The 18,375-nt window shown below is 43.1% G+C and overlaps 1 protein-coding gene across 8 annotated transcripts in view; it reads right to left on the bottom strand.

The window, feature by feature from the left end:
• The window catches only part of PKP4 (plakophilin 4), a 70,469-nt gene that overhangs the window by 41,181 nt on the left and 10,913 nt on the right, over nt 1-18,375 (bottom strand). For 7 of the 8 annotated variants that reach the window (XM_050340374.1, XM_050340369.1, XM_050340370.1 and 4 more), the window contains one exon: nt 3,909-4,042. In XM_050340374.1, coding sequence (XP_050196331.1) covers nt 3,909-4,037 — 129 coding nt within the window. In that variant the 5' untranslated portion in view covers nt 4,038-4,042. Of the gene's footprint in view, nt 1-3,908; nt 4,043-11,196; nt 11,274-18,375 lie in introns of those variants that run through there. The other variant, XM_050340375.1, reaches the window with a different exon arrangement.

Below are 18,375 nucleotides of genomic sequence, written 5' to 3'. Positions count from 1 at the left end.
TTACAGGATGTGAAATGACATAGCTACAATTACTGGCTGATCACACTTACTCCGTATTCAACAGCAGCAGACCATTAAAGCCCTTAATACTTTTATGCCTGCATTGTTCACTAGTCTGGTACAACACTTTAGTGCTGCTCTAGCTGACGAGGGATCAAAATTTCAGCAGTTCATAGAAAGCTTACTGATGGCAGTGTCAGAAGGGAAGAATGGCACTGGAGGCATTCCCGGCTGCCTGTGACACATCCTCCGTGGGCCTCGTGACAGCACTGGGGCTGCTGAAACCGCTGCTGGGGCTGCTGAAACTGCTGCTGGGGCTGAGTGTGCTCTGCCAGCTGGGCACGGGGGCTCAGCCCCTGCTGAGCACACAGGCTGCTTACCTAAGCTAGGGGTGCTACAAAAGGTGTCAGTGCTCCAGCGTATTCCAAGGGCACCCACGCTTCTGGGCAGGCTCTTTCACCAGGGGAGTTTCTCCTCAGAAGCCCAACAGTACATGTGAGACAGGAGAACTAACTTCTAGACCTTTGCATGGATAAAGGAGTACAGAGAATTTGAGTAAGGAAATGAGTTGGCCATTTCACCTGAGACAGGAGTGCCATATATTTTGTCCTAGAATATGTGACCTTTGGGAAGTTGACCTCTCAGACTTGACTCACTGAAACTAGAAATGCTTCTAAACAGCAGAAACTATAAACTATAAAAATCTCAATAACTATGTGAAAAAACTGTACTTAAACAATAAAGAAGCAAAAAAAGCAAACTGCAGGTTCCCTATTTATACAATATGGTTCAATACACGTATACAAAAGGAAAATATTTTGCTGAAGTGTTGAACAATAGAACACTTCTAGGAAAACACTAAGGGAAACCCAAAGGATTTATGACTATCCATCTGAAAGCATATCCAATCATTCTTACCCTGTCACTGGCTAAAAGAAAAGGTGAGGAGTTGTCCATCTCTAGGTGTCAATAACAACTAAACCAAACTACAAGACCTGCCACTGCTGCAAGTGGTTCTCTCTTAGTAGAGACATCAAAATCAGCATATTCTAGTTACTTTTGAAAATTGCATCGATGAGTGGTATTTCCTGTGAGACCTTTTCTCTCAGCCCAGTCACTGAAAACTAACATGCTAAGCAGGAAATCCACAGTTCCAAATGATCCAATTTAATCTTCACAGTTCAGCAGCAGCTCATTCTAAATCCAGCAGGGTACAGCTTGCACATGGAAAGTGGCAGTGATTCCACAAACCTGCCAGGAGCAGTTGGCAACTAGCTGCCCTACATTCTAACCCCCTAAAAATTACCGCTACGCTGCTGCCCCTCCGATTTTTAACAAGTTGTTATTTTAGTATGAAAATATTTACTTTTAATACGGATAAGAGACTTCCAGCCTTTCTTGTGCATGGGCACCACACTGGCACCTCCAGTCGCTTGGGACCTCTCTGGAGAGCCAGGACTGATGACAAATGATGGAGAGTGGCCGGGCGAGCTCCTCTGTATCTCCCTCAGTACCCTGGGGGAATCCCATCTGGCCCCAAGGACTTGCAAGTGTCTCAGTGGCTCAGCAGGTCACTAACTAGAGATACAAGTTATACCAGCAGGAGTCACGCTTCCCTGATTGTGGTCCAAGAGCACACCCGCCTGTGCATGCACAAAACAACTCAGCCTGGGGACAGAACTGTCCCCTGCCCTAGCCAAAGCCAAGGGGCTTGTGGTGGCACTGGCAGAATTTATACTAACGAGGGATGTGTTTTCACATTAAAACAGAACTTGAGCTCTGTCAGTGAAGTACAAAGGTGTAGCAATCTACATTTCTCACAGGTTACACTTGCTCTGATTCTATTATTTTATACACTAAGAGTGAACTGAAATGTTTCTTTCCTAAAATATAACCAAGGCAGATTTACTCAGCCACCTGACACCTGACTCAGTGAGGGTCTGCTTGGAGTTCAGGGGACACACTCCAGTTTGGTAAAACACTTGCTAAACTAATTTGGGGTAATAGAAAAAAGAAACAAGGGGAGAGTTTATTTAGAAGTGCCTTGCAGGGTTCATAGACTATTGAGTGCAACTTTTTACATAATCATGGCTACTGTATGTGTGCTATGGCAGAAAGCTTAACAAAGTATTCAATAAATTTATCTATTTCAGAACTTCTATAATAATTTTAACAGTTTCTATTAAGTTAAAATCTAGACAATTTGACAAGTAATAACAAAGACTTTTCTGGATTGTGTTTCCACTGCAGTGCTTCTGAAGTACTTAAATGAGGGTGTGGCAGCTCTGTTTTACAAACACTGACCTGATGCACCTCACAGCAATTCCTGTACCAAAGGAAGCTGGGCCACAGCAAACAGTGTAGTAGTTTCTGTTCAAGCTTAATAAAGTAAAGAACTGCACTGGAAAATATTCTGTTCTGGGCTTTCTGCCACACAGGAAGGGTGTTGAACATGTCAGTGTCCATAATTATTATCAACAGAAAATATACCAGAAAGCAACAGTTTGGCTCTTAATTCTTTCATGTTATCACTTCCAAGAGTGAAGTACAATTTACATCTTCCTCCTTTCACACTCATTTTATGTGTCTGTACATTCTACATTAAGGATCCAGTTCTGAAGTTTGTGTAACACTATTACTCACAATTTTAACTTTTCAGCTTTCATCAGAATTTAGTTATGTAGTAGCCCACATATCTTTTTGTAGTCTTTTTATGAATGGAAAGGCGGAGAAGTTTTAACCTAATTTTCAAAATGAAGAAATATTCCATTATCATTTTTTCTCTAAGACTAATAAAATATAAAACCACTGTTTGGGTAGGCAAGGGAATGCTAACAAATGCTTTTTACTGCACACTCATGTAGGAAGCTGTTACAGACAGTGCTGCCCTAACTGCAAACCTCAGAGTGAGCACAACTGCTGCAGTGAGTGCACAGGGACACCCTGGGCACTGAGACCCCTGAAGATGGCCTGGAGATCCCAGCAATCACAGTCCTGACATGACACTGCTCTGGGCACTGAGATCCTGCCTGGAGATCCCAGCAATCACAGCTCTGACACTACTATGGGACAACATGAGAACTAACACATCAACTGTTTGCATTCAGAGTTTCCACCTTGAATCAAGCACTACTCATCTTAAAGGAAGCTGCAAAACAGAGACAGCAAAGCGGATTTCTTCTGATATTCAGATGTTACAAATCCCATATTAAGCCAACAAAGATCATCATTATTTCTCATTCTGATACAATGAAAGCCAAGTTATTACTTTTATCTTTGTGTTCTTTAAAAAAAAAAAAAAAAGCAAAACACCAACAAAAACTTTAGTCAGAATGTTTCTTCGTAAAACTGCAATTTTTTCTCTCTTGAATAATTTTTACAAATTAAGGCTGAACTTGACTGCAAACACAATTTTATTTTCCTACAGAGACTATCACCTTAGATACACACCCATAAATATGTTGCAGATTTAAAATACGTTAGTACCTTGGTGTTGATAACTGAAACCAAACTCCAAGTTTAAGTCCCATTCTCTAATAAAATACAATTAATCATACCCAATCTGTATGTGCAGGTCTCTGCAGCACTGTACACAGCTTTGCAGGATGTACAAGGACTGGTTCCAATGTTCCATCAATTCAACACTAGCTTTCCTTCTGTTTTCAACACTAAACCTGCATTTCCAGTCTGACATTCCAAGGGATACAGAACACCAGAATGATGTTTCTGTTCAGTGCAGGTAACTGAACCCCTTAGATTCAGACTCTGATAAACAAAATAAACTACAGGGATGCTGGTCAATACGCTATAGAAAAAAACAGGGGTGTTTTTCCAGCAATGCAATAAGAGGCAGTTGTTAACTCCACGCACACTGTGAACTGACGAACTGCGGAAAACAAAGCACATACCTGTTCCTTTACAGAAGCTAAAATGGTCGTGGCAGTAGTCTCTGGTTCCATGCCTGGGCCTGTGGATGTCTCCTGCGTTGTCTGTGGCAGCCCCTCCTCCACCACTGGGCTCTGCTCAGGGGCTGGCATTTTGCCTACAATAACAAGATTTTAAGATAGTTTACATTTTGAGCCAGTGACGTTTAAAATTCAAGTTTTCAGGAGTATAAATGATCTTATACTTTTCTCTAAAAACTTCCGAAACGTAACCAAATTAGCAGAGAACTTTGCATTACTAATATCAATGTATGTTGCTTTGACTGTGCTTCACCTTCCCAAATGGAGACCACAATCACCCACAGAACACAAGGGCTGGGCAGAAGCAAGCAAGCAGCACGACGTTTAATGATTATTTTTAAAACCACTATTTTGTGCTGGTTACTAGAACAAGCAAAATTCAAGATGCACGAAAAATACTAGTGCTAACCATTAACCATACCCAGGATCAGTACAAGTTTAGCACGTGCAATTTTCAGCGTAGAATGACACATAACAGCAAAATGCTCTGCTGTCAGGAGCAAACCATGGAAGAGACTAATTATGGTAATAAAAACTTAATGGAAATAATGCTTCTAGTGCTCTTTTTGCAAAAGAGGAAATTAAAATACTGAAGTTAAAGCAGTTGCCCTGGGCTATGGATAGCCTGGAAAAGACTGACAGGATTAGCATCCAAGAATCCCGAGCTGCATTATTGTGGAGGCAGTGCACTGGCAGTTCCAGTGCATGGAAAAAAGCAATGTATTTGTTCAATTATCAAAGTCACCATTAACTAATATTACAGAGATAGTTATGAAATGTGTTTAATGCTTGGAAAATAGCATTAAACTATTTAAGGTGGCATTCATGTTGCTTCTCCACCCATACCATGCTACAATTTCCTTCAGAAAACAAAGCTTGTGAGGTCTAATGTTACAAGTAGTCCATATTTCATTTTAGATTTTCAGAACAAACTCATTCAATATTCCTAGAGCAGACAAATAGGAACACAAGTTCCTTTCCCCTTCCCTTCATTACACAAAGAGCGAGGAGATGCTTATGCTGTGAATGGGCTCCAAGGTCGAGAATGGACCCATGAGACCCCTCAGCCCAGAGCTGTGTTAGCCATGACCACCTGTGCTGCAGGGCTGCATCTTTCTGACTGGGGTGGGAGGGGACTTGAGCTGACCCTGGAGGCATCTCTTCCAGAAACATTTCACAGGACCACTGGCCTCTTGGGAGGGTTCTGTCCACGCACAGGCAAAGCACAGTGTTGTCAGCGGAGTGCTGTGCTGCCATGGGCAGGCTTGGGCAGAGAGGATGAGCAGACACTGAAGAGGGATGGTGTAAGAACAAGTACTTTCATTTTGCTTCCTGTACAGTGGCATGTGCACCATGAGACGGATAGCTCCTGCTCAGGCTCACAAGCCTCTCTAAGCACGGGGTCTTTATTAACCACGCTATTCCTGTCTGCTAAAAATGCTGGTGATGGTTCATATGCAGTTTCACATCAACCACTGAGGGATTCAAACAGTTTCAGGGAAACTCAGGTGGTGTGAGTGATGAGAGGCAGTGGAGTACATGGGGACAATATGTGATCCTGGAGCCTGGTCACCCACCAGCTTCTACCATGGCACATGGAGAAGGAAAAGCTGCTTCCAAACACATCAGAGCAGGAATCCAACTCAGGATCAGCCACTTTTGGGGCAGGACATCTCCTTCCCTCAGCACCTTGCACGTGTAGCACAGGGAGGCTCTCCCATAACTGAAATGAGCCTGTATGAACAGCCTGTTCTCACTGTACATCACTATCACAATTATCTTCTGGAACCAGGAAAACAAAACTGCATAAACGCGGCATTGCCAGGTTTCTGGTGTCAGGACTGCATAGGGACACCAGAGCATGCTGGTTCAGCCACACCAAGAGCCACTGCACTTCCTTCCTCTCTCCTCCCCTTCCTACACACACAGGTCTCTCCTCATCTCCCCTCACCTCACTTTCCCACACACATGGTCTGCCCTCACCTCACCTCCCCACAGACACGGGTCTGCCCTCACCTCACCTCCCCACAGACACGGGTCTGCCCTCACCTCACCTCCCCACAGACACGGGTCTGCCCTCACCTCACCTCCCCACACACACGGGTCTGCCCTCACCTCACCTCCCCACACACACGGGTCTGCCCTCACCTCACCTCCCCACAGACACGGGTCTGCCCTCACCTCACCTCCCCACAGACATGGTCTCCCCTCACCTCCCCACAGACACGGGTCTGCCCTCACCTCACCTTCCCACAGACACGGGTCTGCCCTCACCTCCCCACAGACACAGATCTCCCCTCACCCTCGCACAGCCATGGCACTGTAAGGACCATGGCACACTGTCCTCCTCATCTCCAACCCCTGCAGCCCAGGGTGCCCATTCCTTCCTCTCCCAGCACAGCCAGGGCACCCCACACCTGGCAAGGCCTTCCCGCCTCACCCGCAGAGGCTCCCTCAGGGAATTCCTCATCCCAGCTGCCCTCAGCCCCAGCTCCAGGTGCCCCCGCGTGTGCACAGCTGAGGGAGACCACGGTGAACTCCTGCGACTGGAACAGAACTTACTCTTGAGAATAAAGCGACATAAAACACTATTTGGCTTCCAAGGTGCCACAAATGAATAACCAGACATATCTGGCTATTTTTGAAACACTATTTTTATTGGTTCCAGGCTTGCAGATACAAAGGCTGCCACATGCCGCCCACCAAGTGGGTGCACCCCTAAAGCTTCAAGGACCTTGCTTCTAAAGAACCCATTAAATAACAATCAAGTAAGCGGAATAAAAAACCAACTCAAATAGCTGTATAATAGCATTTTGAAAAGTCAAAGACTCAACTTTATGGTTTTAGAAAACAAAAATGGTTCTTTTAAGGTTTTACTTCTAAAAACCAACTCTTTCATCAAGCAGTAATAACTCAAAAAAGAACAGAATATGTGCTACAATTCCCTGTGTCATACCTGATCTTTTATATCACTTTCCACAGTTCTTTTATTACTACAACTCAGTGTTTCAGGTTTCTAAATGAACTGTTAAATTTGCAAGCATATCATGAAGCACTAAAACTACCCAGTCAAGCTTTTCCTTCATTTAGAAACATTTGCTAAGCAATCAAAAGGACAAATCTCAAAAACTCTCACAGGTTACACAGGGGTTTCTCTCAGAAGTGGGCTGCTGCTGGTCCATACATTCCAACGTGTCTCCACTTGCATGGAACAGGGGAGTGCCTGCTTGCCTTGGGATTTCCAGGTGAGAAGTACAAAATACACGACAATAAAGCCAAGTTTTCAAATAATAAATAAAGCAGCACAGAATTCTCGATTGTACAGAGTTATGTATATTTGCAGCCGTAAATCAATTAAAAAACTGTTTAGGTGTGTTGTGGTCTAAGCTGGTGAGAAGCTCAGCCCCACTCCCCCCATTCCCATAGGATGGGGAGAGAATCAAAAAGTCAAAATGCAAAGACTCCTGAGTCGAGATAAAGACAGTGTAACAGAGAAAGCAAAAGCTGCATGCACAAGCAAAGCAAAGCAAGGAAACTCCACCTAAGCCAAAGCTAGTACAACGTGCCATCATGGCCATACTTCTGTATTTCCAGTTCTTTCCAAAGGTCCAACTACAGTTTGCAAAAGATAAGTTATGTCTTATAACACTGAAATCAGTGCAGTATTTATCAAACAAGTGAGACTTCTTCATTTTCATTAAGACATTAAGGAAAGCATAGGACATTTTTTGTTACTTACTTTAAGAAAAAACTTTTGCAAGCTTCTGTGATGTGCCACAAACCCAAAACATACTATACACTACAAAAATACAGTGCCATTTCCTTAGAAGTGATCACTGCCAAAGTATATTGTCTACAGGAATGCTTAAAACTGGACCAACTAAAAACTACAAAACTATTATATAATGAGCACAGCAGTGAGACAATCTCAGTTTGTCTTTTCCATGATTTTCTCTGTCATTCTCTTCTCACCCCAACACCGTGAATAACTTTTCAACCTAGCTGTAGGAAATTTCTGTACCAAACTAGTCCAGAAAACATCCATCTGAAGTGGCTAGAAGGTGTGCTAATTCATCTGAACAGAAAATATACCTAATATTGAGTATCTAATAACAACAAGATAAAACACAATCAAATTAATTATTAGTGAAGGTGTCAGTATTAAATGTGCATCTATCTCAGTGTTAAGAGATGTAATTAGGGAGCTACACCCTTCCACACAGGCAGTTGTTTTAACTGCTGTTCCTTCAATTAACACATTTCTTGGCAAAGTTACTCATTTTCTAATCTCTATTTCAAGATTAGACAACTGTTGGCTCTGATCCTACAATCACTTAGGTACCTACTTGAGCTAACAAATGAGTCTGCTCATTCACCCCAACCTCCTGTCAGGCCCTGAGCTCAGGTGACAGGAATGGGGACTCACTACATCTTAAAATTACTGAACATCAAAGTTTACAGGCTTAGGTTCTCTAATAGCAAAGAATACATGAGAATTGGAGGATTTAAATGTTTTGGGATGATCTTTTGTTGAATGTTGCAGAACCAGAGACTTGTGAATGGTATAAATGGTTCTATATTGTAGTTCAAGAGTATAACGTGAGAACCTTGGAAACTTTTGGGGGACATTAACAACAGAGGAGGACGACAGTGAGAATTTGTTACTGTTTTCTGTGGATTTCAGTCTCTGATAAAAATTTAAATAATTTTGCAGAAAAAACAGTTAAATAGTTCACCTTGTAGCATACATCCCAGAAATTTTTAAACACCTATTCTGAATTTTTAAATTCTCTGTTTAGAAGTAAAGGCCAAAGGTAGTGACAGTGTAGCTCCAGGCTGGCCTGCCCGCATCAAGAATGCAAGGAAGACAAAGCTGTTTAATTTAAAGCCTCTAGTCTGAGAAACACTAAACCAATTTCGGAAACAGTGGCTTTTCCATCCTTTCTGCCATGGAGGTTCACTCAAATGGTTTCATGAAACCACGCAGTAAATCACAGCAGCACAAACCAAAGCACCATAAAGACTCAGCTTTCCATCCAAGGAGGGTTCAGCCGGGCCCATCACCTCGGGCAACTGAGGGATCTGCTTGAGCAAACCCTGCCCAAGCAGCCCCTCAGCTGCCCCTTCGGTGATACTGAGCCTCCCCTGCCCACACCCAGCTCGCTCTCAGCCAGCACCGGCTCCCAAAGCCTCCAGCTGCTCTCCCCTGGCACCAGCCCGCAGACTCCCTGGCACCCGGCACTGCCACGGGGCACAGCCACCAGCTGGCTCCAGTCCCGGCCTTCACACGGGTGCTCTCAGCACGCAGCCAGAGAAAGAGGGAAAACTTCTTTGTGGCTGATCAACTGGTCAAGCAGCTGCAGAGCCAGCAGCAGTGAGTTCATCTGACACAGCCGTGCTTTTGGGGACGAGGTGGGGGGATATTTTTCTGAGTCAGCTGACCTTGCAGCCATGTAATCACCAATGCAGGAAAGAACAAGAACACATAGCTGAGGAGGAGAGAAGAGATATGAGAAATCACTAAACTGAGTGTAGTAAACCATCCTTTCAGTTTTCATTCTCATTAGTCTCTACTCCCCACCTTTCACTGCTCCTCCTGTTATTTTCTTAGACATATCCAGACAGCTTTGCCAGTACCAAGTAATCCCTCTCCTTGTCGTACAGGCCCAAAGAGAAGCCAGATCTTTCCAGGATCACTGCCAGAGAGAAAAAGTGGTGCTTTTTCACAACTTCCTACTCCCTGCCCTTTGTATTCCTCCTCCCTTCCTTACATCAGTTATTCTCCCAATTTTTCTCCTTACCTGTGCTCCGTGTTTCTGAGCCTCCCACTGCTGACCTGCAGCCAGTAAGAACAGTCCCCAGCTCAGCTCATGCTGAAGAGGTAACACAGTTTTTACCAACTTTGTCAGTTAGGATAGGACTGACTGGATCTATTTCATATGGGTAAGATGATAAAAACAATGGGCAACATCTCACCACAGCTCTAAAGAACTTTAATCATCTCGCTGGGACATTGACATGGTATTTACTGTGCAACCAAGTTATTCCTGTATATCTACACTGAGAGTAACAAGGCACATTTCAGCTCTTGGTCAAAGACTACTCTTCTCATCCTTTACAGGGTACATGAAAGTCAAAACCAAAACAAGACATACAACACTTCTACAGTTTTTACACAAAGACATGATTAAAATTTATCTGATTTTTCCAGTTCCCTCAGAGAGCTGTCAGTGCAGGTAGGAGCAGCTCCCATTGGCTCCATCCTGCTGCATGGCTGGAGTGCTGCTCCCCTACGAACCAGGCAGGGATTCTCAAGCTCCCTGCAACCAAGTGACTGAACGGAGACATGCTCTGCGTTCTGTCTGCCAGCCTGCACAGTGTCTGCATGGAGAGGTAGCAGATCACAACTTACCCACTTGCTAAGATGATGCAAGAAACTAAAAATGGATTCTGTGAAAGATGGTTCCAAGGTTTACGTGAAAAACAGTGTTTGAAATTCCCAGAAACATTAAGTGAAGATACTCCAAACATCACACTACTGGCCAAACACTGTCTCAGAGATTCCTTTTCTTCATGGGCATTAGTAGTGCACAAGTTTTGTGCATGAGGACTGAAGGATGAAATCACAGAAGGTAAATATATTATCTGATGAAAACATGGAAGAAACTGACTTCTGTAATGACAGGATAAAACCCACCTGCACAGTTGTGCAGACCAAGTCCCACAGTGAAAAAGGAAACCTATACCCGCCTGATCTGCCACCTGAAAAGCGTGGGAGATGTGTTTAACTGACTTACTGCTAAATTTAGCCTCTGCCTCATCCCTTTTCCTTTATGGGATGTATTTTTTTCCACTTTTTTTTTTTTTTAATTTAAGTACATGCAGGTTCAAAAGGTATTTGGTGCTATGTCCTTTTAAAAATGTTAAAAGTTATTAGCCTGGCTTTTGGATAAACATATTTTTGCTACAGCTCCAAGACAAGGATAGTTTTGTCGTTTTGTTTTGGTTTGGTTTTTTTTGGCTGATGGCTACATACTTTAACTTCACTCCAGCGAGCAGGTAAGATTCTACATCCACAAATATCCAGTTGTAACACGCTCACGAGACTAATATTTCTTATAGTTTTCAAACCAACCATTCACCAGAAGGTATCAGGCAGGTACAACCATTTCGAATAAAGGCACATTTACAAGCAGGTCCTTCAAGGCCCAAGGCACTGTCTGTAGCTCACCTGAGAAGCCTCTTTGTCAGCTGAAGGATGTCTGGAGCGCGTTCACGCTTCACGAGTGTACACAGTACCAGCAGCTGAGTGGCAATAGACAGAGTTTTCAGTAGCTTCAATCAACAAGGCTCCACCACTTAAAAGACACAAGAGACCTCAAACATGAACCTTTCCTCTGGGTCATCCCATGCCCATGTTGCTCTGTTCTGCAGAGGTATCTGAATCCACTGCCATCTAGGACAGCCTCATCAGAGCACAGCGCTCAAAGCCAGCTCTGCAGACTAGCAGAGACAGCAGATTGATCTCGAGGGATAAAGTTCAGTCTCATCCTCCTGCAGACTGAGGGGGAGGAGGGACATGCAGCATCACAGAAGGATTTCAGGTTTTCCAAACAGACTGTCAGGTGACAAGGACATTCATCGATTATTCATTTAACCATGCACAGAAGGATAAGTTGTCAGGTTGGTGTTGGAACAGACTCAATTAATTTAGGGTATGAAGTCACTCAGAATGAATGTCACAGGAACTTGCACACTGTGCCAGCCAGTACCTGCAGCGCAGGTGTGCTGACAGCACTGCTGCCCTGCACCCAGCCCAAACCAGCACCTGCTCACTCTCACAGCTCAGAACTACAACAGGCAAACAGGAGTTCAGATGAGAATAGCTGTAAGTTCAGATATAACCACTACCAAGCACAAAAATGGTGGCACCTTCTATTGAATTTTCACTTGTGTTTTCTCCTAGCCCTGCAAAATTATTGCTGAAGTGTGACTCTACGTTATTGCTAGAGATAATGCACACCAACTCCAGGCAGACATGCCTAACGGGAAGCATTATCAACCCCAACCTATTTTATATGCATTTATAAAAGTATGTTTCTCAATTTTGTCATATAGTATATTTAAATTAAAACCAAAACCAAACCATTTTCTCAATGGTAAAACTTATCAGCTGCAACCCCAACTTTAAAAGACAGCTGGAGAGTTACAGATTTCCACAGCTCCCAGTTTGGCCACTGACAGTGTTGGAGGGATGTGGTGTAAGGTGCATCACTCAGGTGGTCTGGAGCTGGACACCCCCCAGGTATCCTGCCTTTAGGAAGCACCCAGCCCCAAGCAGTGGTTTCTCTGAGGACAGCCATGGACTGACACCCCGGGCTCCATCTCTGCAGGCAGACCTGTGGGTCAGGAATGAGCCACCAGCCAGAAGCAGCTTCACTGGGATTGGCAGGGACAAGAACCCAATTATGCCCCAGCAAAATTTAGAAACTGATGATGTTGAAACCCCTGCATTTACTCAGGATACATTTACAAGTTCTTCAATGCTGTTTATTGATGTTCCTACTCAAATGATTACTTGATTTCCATAGATTTCGGAATACCACTATTCTCCAATAAACATGGCTACGTGCTGGCAAAAGGTTTAACTAACATGAAGTTTTATCAATCACTAAACTGTAGTTTATTCTTCCTTTTACTCTGAAACTGAACTGCACAGCAAAACTCTGCTGCCAAGAACACTCTACCTGAAAACTTCTAAATTTAAGCAAATGGAGCTCTCTCCTCTTCTGTTCTCCAACCTAGACACTAAAAAAACTTGCATGTAGGAACAGACTATATGAATTAGACAACATGTATCTGGCTTTTAAGACAAAAATTACCAATACCTCCATCAGTTCTCCCATTTCTTCCCAAAGAAGAGGTATTATTGGTATTTTTCTGAGGTATATTTGACTTTGTTCACCCTTAAAAACTTAATGTACTAGTAGTAGGATTACACATAACTATAGAGAATTCAGTATTTCTAGTAATACTTTACAGAGATGAAGAGCTGTGAAGTACTAAAATCTACAAGCCACAAGATGATTAGAGGAAATCAGAGAACTGAGTAACTTGAGGAAAACCACAAAGCAGGTGAATGAGCCAATGTTGATAAACACAAAGTTCCCAACCCAGTGACCCATGTGCCTCCCCATAGCAGGGTGGGTGACAGGCACAGCTATAAGGTTAGGCAGACTCAGGTTAAAGTGTTTGGCTAGGCAGGGAGACTTTTTGCAGATGTGCCAGAGGGGGAAAAACTCAGGTCAATGGTACATTAAATAATGTCAATAATTGTAACCACACTCCAAAACAGATGCTCACAGTGCAAAATGTATCTAATCCAGCAACAAAAAAATTCAGAGGGGTAGAATACTATATACAGAAGGAATGAAGATTAAGTGTGAAAATGGTCAAGAAGCAAAACAAATAGTGAATGAAGGCAAACAGTTCAGGTTGTTCACTGACGCTCAGTTAAAACCCTCAGAGCACCATTCGCAGGCTTCCTGCTGTGCAGCAGAACTGCATCTTTATGCAGCACTACGAGCTGCTAAGATGTGATTTTCTTCTTCCAGTGGAAAATATCTCTTCCTGTACAATCTGCTACGGGCATGCAATTTTGTCATGAGATGGCAACATTTTGTATCAAAGTTCACCAGTCCAACATGCAATTCAGGTAGCTTTACTGCCTTGGTTCCTGAAAGACTAAAAATATGACTCAAATCTATTTTAAAAGCTCAAATCAAAGGAATAGCAAATACTGGTCACAACAACATCATCCTTATTTCTACCTTTTTATTCCCTGCCCCATATTCTAGTGACATGCTAATTCCTGAGCAGGGGAAATTAAGCACACCAAACCAATAACAGATGTTAGGAGAGAGTGTGGGTTTGGCCAAAGTAGACTATATCAATTCTACCTAATTTTGTTCTATTACAGGAGCACTAGAGAAACACATGGTGAATGTGAAGCCTTGCCCACACCACGTGGGCTTGTGAGACACACGGGCAAGTCCTTCACCAGATCATGTACAAACCCAGCACAGAAGACAACCAGCAAAACAACAGCTCTGAGGAAAATACGAAGCTGGGATGCCTGTAATCAAAGTGCTTTCCTGGGGCAAAGAGAGGAAAAATAAAAAAAGGATACCTCATTAATCCCTCCTGCTTATTCTCCATTTCCTACTGCACTGAAAATGCACGGCCTTCCCAGTCTGTTTCACTGAAGTTTTATGCAACCAATTTCAAGTTGAATCAATTGAAAAGTCAGAAGAAAGTGACCAAAACAATGCAAATTTTATGCAGAAGTTGCCTGTGTTTGGATATAAAGCAGAGACTATGGGGAAAAATGATAACAGCTGAAATATTGAAGTCACTGCAGGAAAAGACAAAACAATAATCAAGGATAACATTTAAGAGCTACTGCTGTCTTTTTGCCAGTATTAGACAATATCAGTGACATTAATTATTTAAGTGTTGCTGTCTCCTCTAAATGGGATACTGGGGTGGCTCTTTCCCCCTTCCAAATTCAAACTAACTTTATTATTTAGATCCTTTCACAACTACAGATAATAGAAAAAAAATATGCTCACAGTTAGAATTTAGATATACCTAACAATTAATATTGATATATGCAAATAAACAACTGTACCACCAGTAAAGTTATGAACTTTACCAGTTATTTTCACTGTGCTGTAACACAAAGCTCAGAAGAAAGAGTTAAAAAACAGTGATCAAAAGCAAAGCCTCACAGTAATAGGAGGGAGTTGGAGTATTACGCAATCTTTTAGGTCTTAAAAAAATACAATTAGTTACTGTTTCAGGGGATTTCCACTTTCAAACCCAGAAAGCCTGCTCTTGCTTGTTGTCTGCAAGTCCAGGAGAGCGTCAATACACCAACTCAGGAAATACACTCCTGGATGACACCAGCAGAAAAGAATGCACTTCCACCACTCGCCATCGCTCTTTCATGTAACGCTCACCGAGTAATTGTAGTTAGAGGCATATCTTTCCATTTTTAGAATGTCTTACATCAGCTCCATAAAAATATATACAATTTCAGATAGCTGCTATTGAACTGAACTTTCTGAGGCTGTAAAGCACAGCAGAGGAAGCAGCAGAGAAAGCAGCAGAGCACCACAGGAACGGCCCAGCCGAGCAACGCCCGAGCACCCTTGGGCAGGATAAAGCTCTGAACCCGGGCCTGCTGCAAGGGAGGAATCCTCAAACACCCCAATTACTCTACCACAGAAACTGAAAAACTTGGCACACATACCATTTCTGCTACCTGAAAATGAACCATTTCAGCAAGGTGCTCCAAGGCAGCTGCTAGTTATCTACTCAGCATCACAGACAGCAGGACAAATTACAGATAGGAAGAGGATTTCACCCAATTGCATTTTTTGCCTATTTGTGAGAGACCACTTCAAATCCAAACCATTTAAAGTGGAGCTTTTCAGCAAAGGCACAGGAGTTCTATAGAGGGTTCAACCTCTTTTTAATTTTCAAAGCTCACCTAGTACATTCTCTATTACTTCAGTTCTCATAGGACCCGACAGATGAAGCTGCAAATGCCAGAGCAAATGTGAACATGCCCAGTAAGGAGGGGCAAAAGTAGCTCAAAAATCTATCTTACATGTACCTTGTTTAGGGAAGTCTGTAACACCCCACTTCTGTCAAACAAAAGCACAATAAAAACTCAATGGCAAATACAGTTTGTAACTTGTTTCTCTACAGTAATGCTGTCAGTTAACTACAAATGACTCTCACCACACCTTCTGATGAACACTGACAAAATCTTTTTTCCTATGTTTTAAAAGTAGCCCTCAGTGAGGCTACTAATGCAGACTGCAGCACGCTAACATACAGCACAGCACTCACACACATGCACTACCTTGTCCCATCTTCATGTTTTTAATACTGATGCTGTAGCTGCCTGTCAGCATCCTCTTGTTGAGCCACAGAAAGGATATGCCCAGGAATAAGCCAGAAGTCTCTTAACTTGTCAGTTATGGTCAGCTAAAAAGGTAGCCCTCACTCACAACTGAGCTGTGGTTTACTCACAGCTCACACCATCCTGGAGAGCTGCTGTTCCCGGGCACCTGGGGACCTGAGCAGGGCCCACTCGAGTCTGGGCAGCCACAGCCCAACACAGCTCAGGGGCTGAGCAGAACCATGTCAGGCTGATAATCCCAGGACAAGCCAGGCTTCCTGCTGGGAGGAGTGTCCTGCCCACACACCCAGCACCAGGGACGGCAGGAGGACCGTGGCACCATCCCTGTGCCACAGGGGTCAGGCCTGTCTCCAAGGCCAGGAGCAGTGCCAGGGAACCAGCCCTCATCTTGGAGAAGCCAGCTGGAAACTCTTTCAAAACCAAGATCACCAGCACCATTACCCTTGTCCTCAACAGAAATGAGAAATTAAACATTCAAAGAAAGGAAAAGGTGGTAGAGCTGGCATGGTACAAAGCTCTGGCACAAAGCTGTTCCGTACTTGTCACCAACAAACACCATGCAGGGGTGGGATGAGTCTTTAGACCTCATTATCCCCAAATAAGTCATCATGAAAGTGAAACTATTTACTGGAATGGCAATATGAACTGCAGGTTTCACACTGAATACCAAAGAACTGATGATCCAACCTCTTTGCAAAAGATGGAGAAACTTGTGTCTGTGCCAAGTACAGCATACTCAAAGACACAAACTTTCAACAGAAAAAAGCCTTCCTTAATAAACTATTGATTCAGTGTCTTCACTACAGACTTCTGCAATATTTGTAATTTATTCGTTATAATCCTAATCCATTGGTGAATTATGAGAACTATTGACCAAAGCAAAATTCAAAGGATAGGAATAGTCATGTTACTGAGAGGAAAGTCATGGAGACTGTTCAGTTCTGTAGCTGGAGTTCCTTCACATGACAGAGTTTACAGCATAACCATTACTGCTGTTTAATGAATCTCCAGCAGCAGAGAGAAAGCTGCTAGCAGTGGCCACTCACACTTTGGGGTGGAAGCTCTACCAGAAACTGGTACCATGTAATCTTGGTCCAGTTTCTCTAGGCACAGATTGAGGCATGAATGATCATCACAGTGCTGGGGTACAGGCATTCATTTTATAGATCCCGTGACAAAAAAAAACAATTAAACAAACAAAAAAGATTACTCAACAAACTCGAGTCTAAAAAACAGAACAGAAACAAATCAGTTGCTGAAATCACCATGGAGCACATTATTATGGACTGATTCAAATTTTAAATGGAAAGTTAAATTAAGTAAGCAGATCTGTAACTTCAGTAGTGGATTTGAGAAGAACAAATCTTATGAAATAGCAAACAGTGTGGTGAAAGGAACCAGCTAAGCCCAGCAGAGCTGTCCAATGTTCCTGCTCCGGAACAAATCCATAGCTATCCAAAGCAGTGGAAGGGATGACACACAGAAGTGCACAATGTACCTCCAAACCAAGAAAGAATTCCTTACCTGGGAAGCATACCTACTTTAAAAAGAGATACAAATAAAAAAGTAGGTTACTATTCCCTTTGTAGCCTAAGGGCAGAGGAGAAGTCTACCTGTCCACTGCTGTTTTCCAAGCAAATAATAAAGGATTTAGGAGAAAGCCAGAGATAAACGAGCCAAACAGGGCTAAAGCAGCACAGAAACTCAAAGGGTGACAGAAACACTTGTCTGTAGAGCAAACCCAGCCAGGTAACACCTCAGCAGGTACCTCGGACTGAATAAGGCAAACATGGTCTCTGCTGTCAAATGACTGTGATTGTGAATCCAGCATGTTAAAGGAAGGAGGACAAGAGTAGTATTAACATGAAGTTCCACCTGGAAAAAAGCTTCTCCACTAGGAATTAAGTCCCTTGTGACTGACCCTGTTTAACATTTGCAAAACAACTGGTTTTCACATCTTCAAAACTTGTGGGGACTTTGGTAGGCAAAAAAGGCTTGGGGCATTGCTCAGGCATATTATTATAGAAGGTCTTGAGGAATATCTTGGTGCTGCTCTTTATCCAAGCCACAGACAGTGACCAAAGAAAGTTTCTGCTACAGACAGCAAGGTCATCACCAAGAAGTGAGTGGTGAGAAGAACATGGGTTTCCCAGCTGCTCCTGTGAGATGGCACATGCTGTGGTAGAGTACATCAAAAATACACTTCCAGTAGAAATCGGAAGTGTTACTCCCACTGTAATGAAATGCAAGTTAACCCTGCACCCAGCACAGGCCTCATTTCTCACATTTGCAGCTGGTTGTGCTGGTCTGCCTGAATTCAAGGGCTGTCATGATGATAAAGGGACCAAATCCTCTTTTTTGACCATCGCTAACCTTACAAAACAGAAACTGAGGGGGTGCTGTTTTCAATGAATACTT

The sequence above is a fragment of the Myiozetetes cayanensis genome, unplaced genomic scaffold, assembly GCF_022539395.1.
Source record: "Myiozetetes cayanensis isolate MyiCay16 unplaced genomic scaffold, myiCay2020 scf9, whole genome shotgun sequence".
Lineage (NCBI taxonomy): Eukaryota > Metazoa > Chordata > Aves > Passeriformes > Tyrannidae > Myiozetetes > Myiozetetes cayanensis.
The sequence above is the reverse complement of the archived record's forward strand: the minus strand, read 5'-3'. Positions and strand labels throughout refer to the sequence as shown.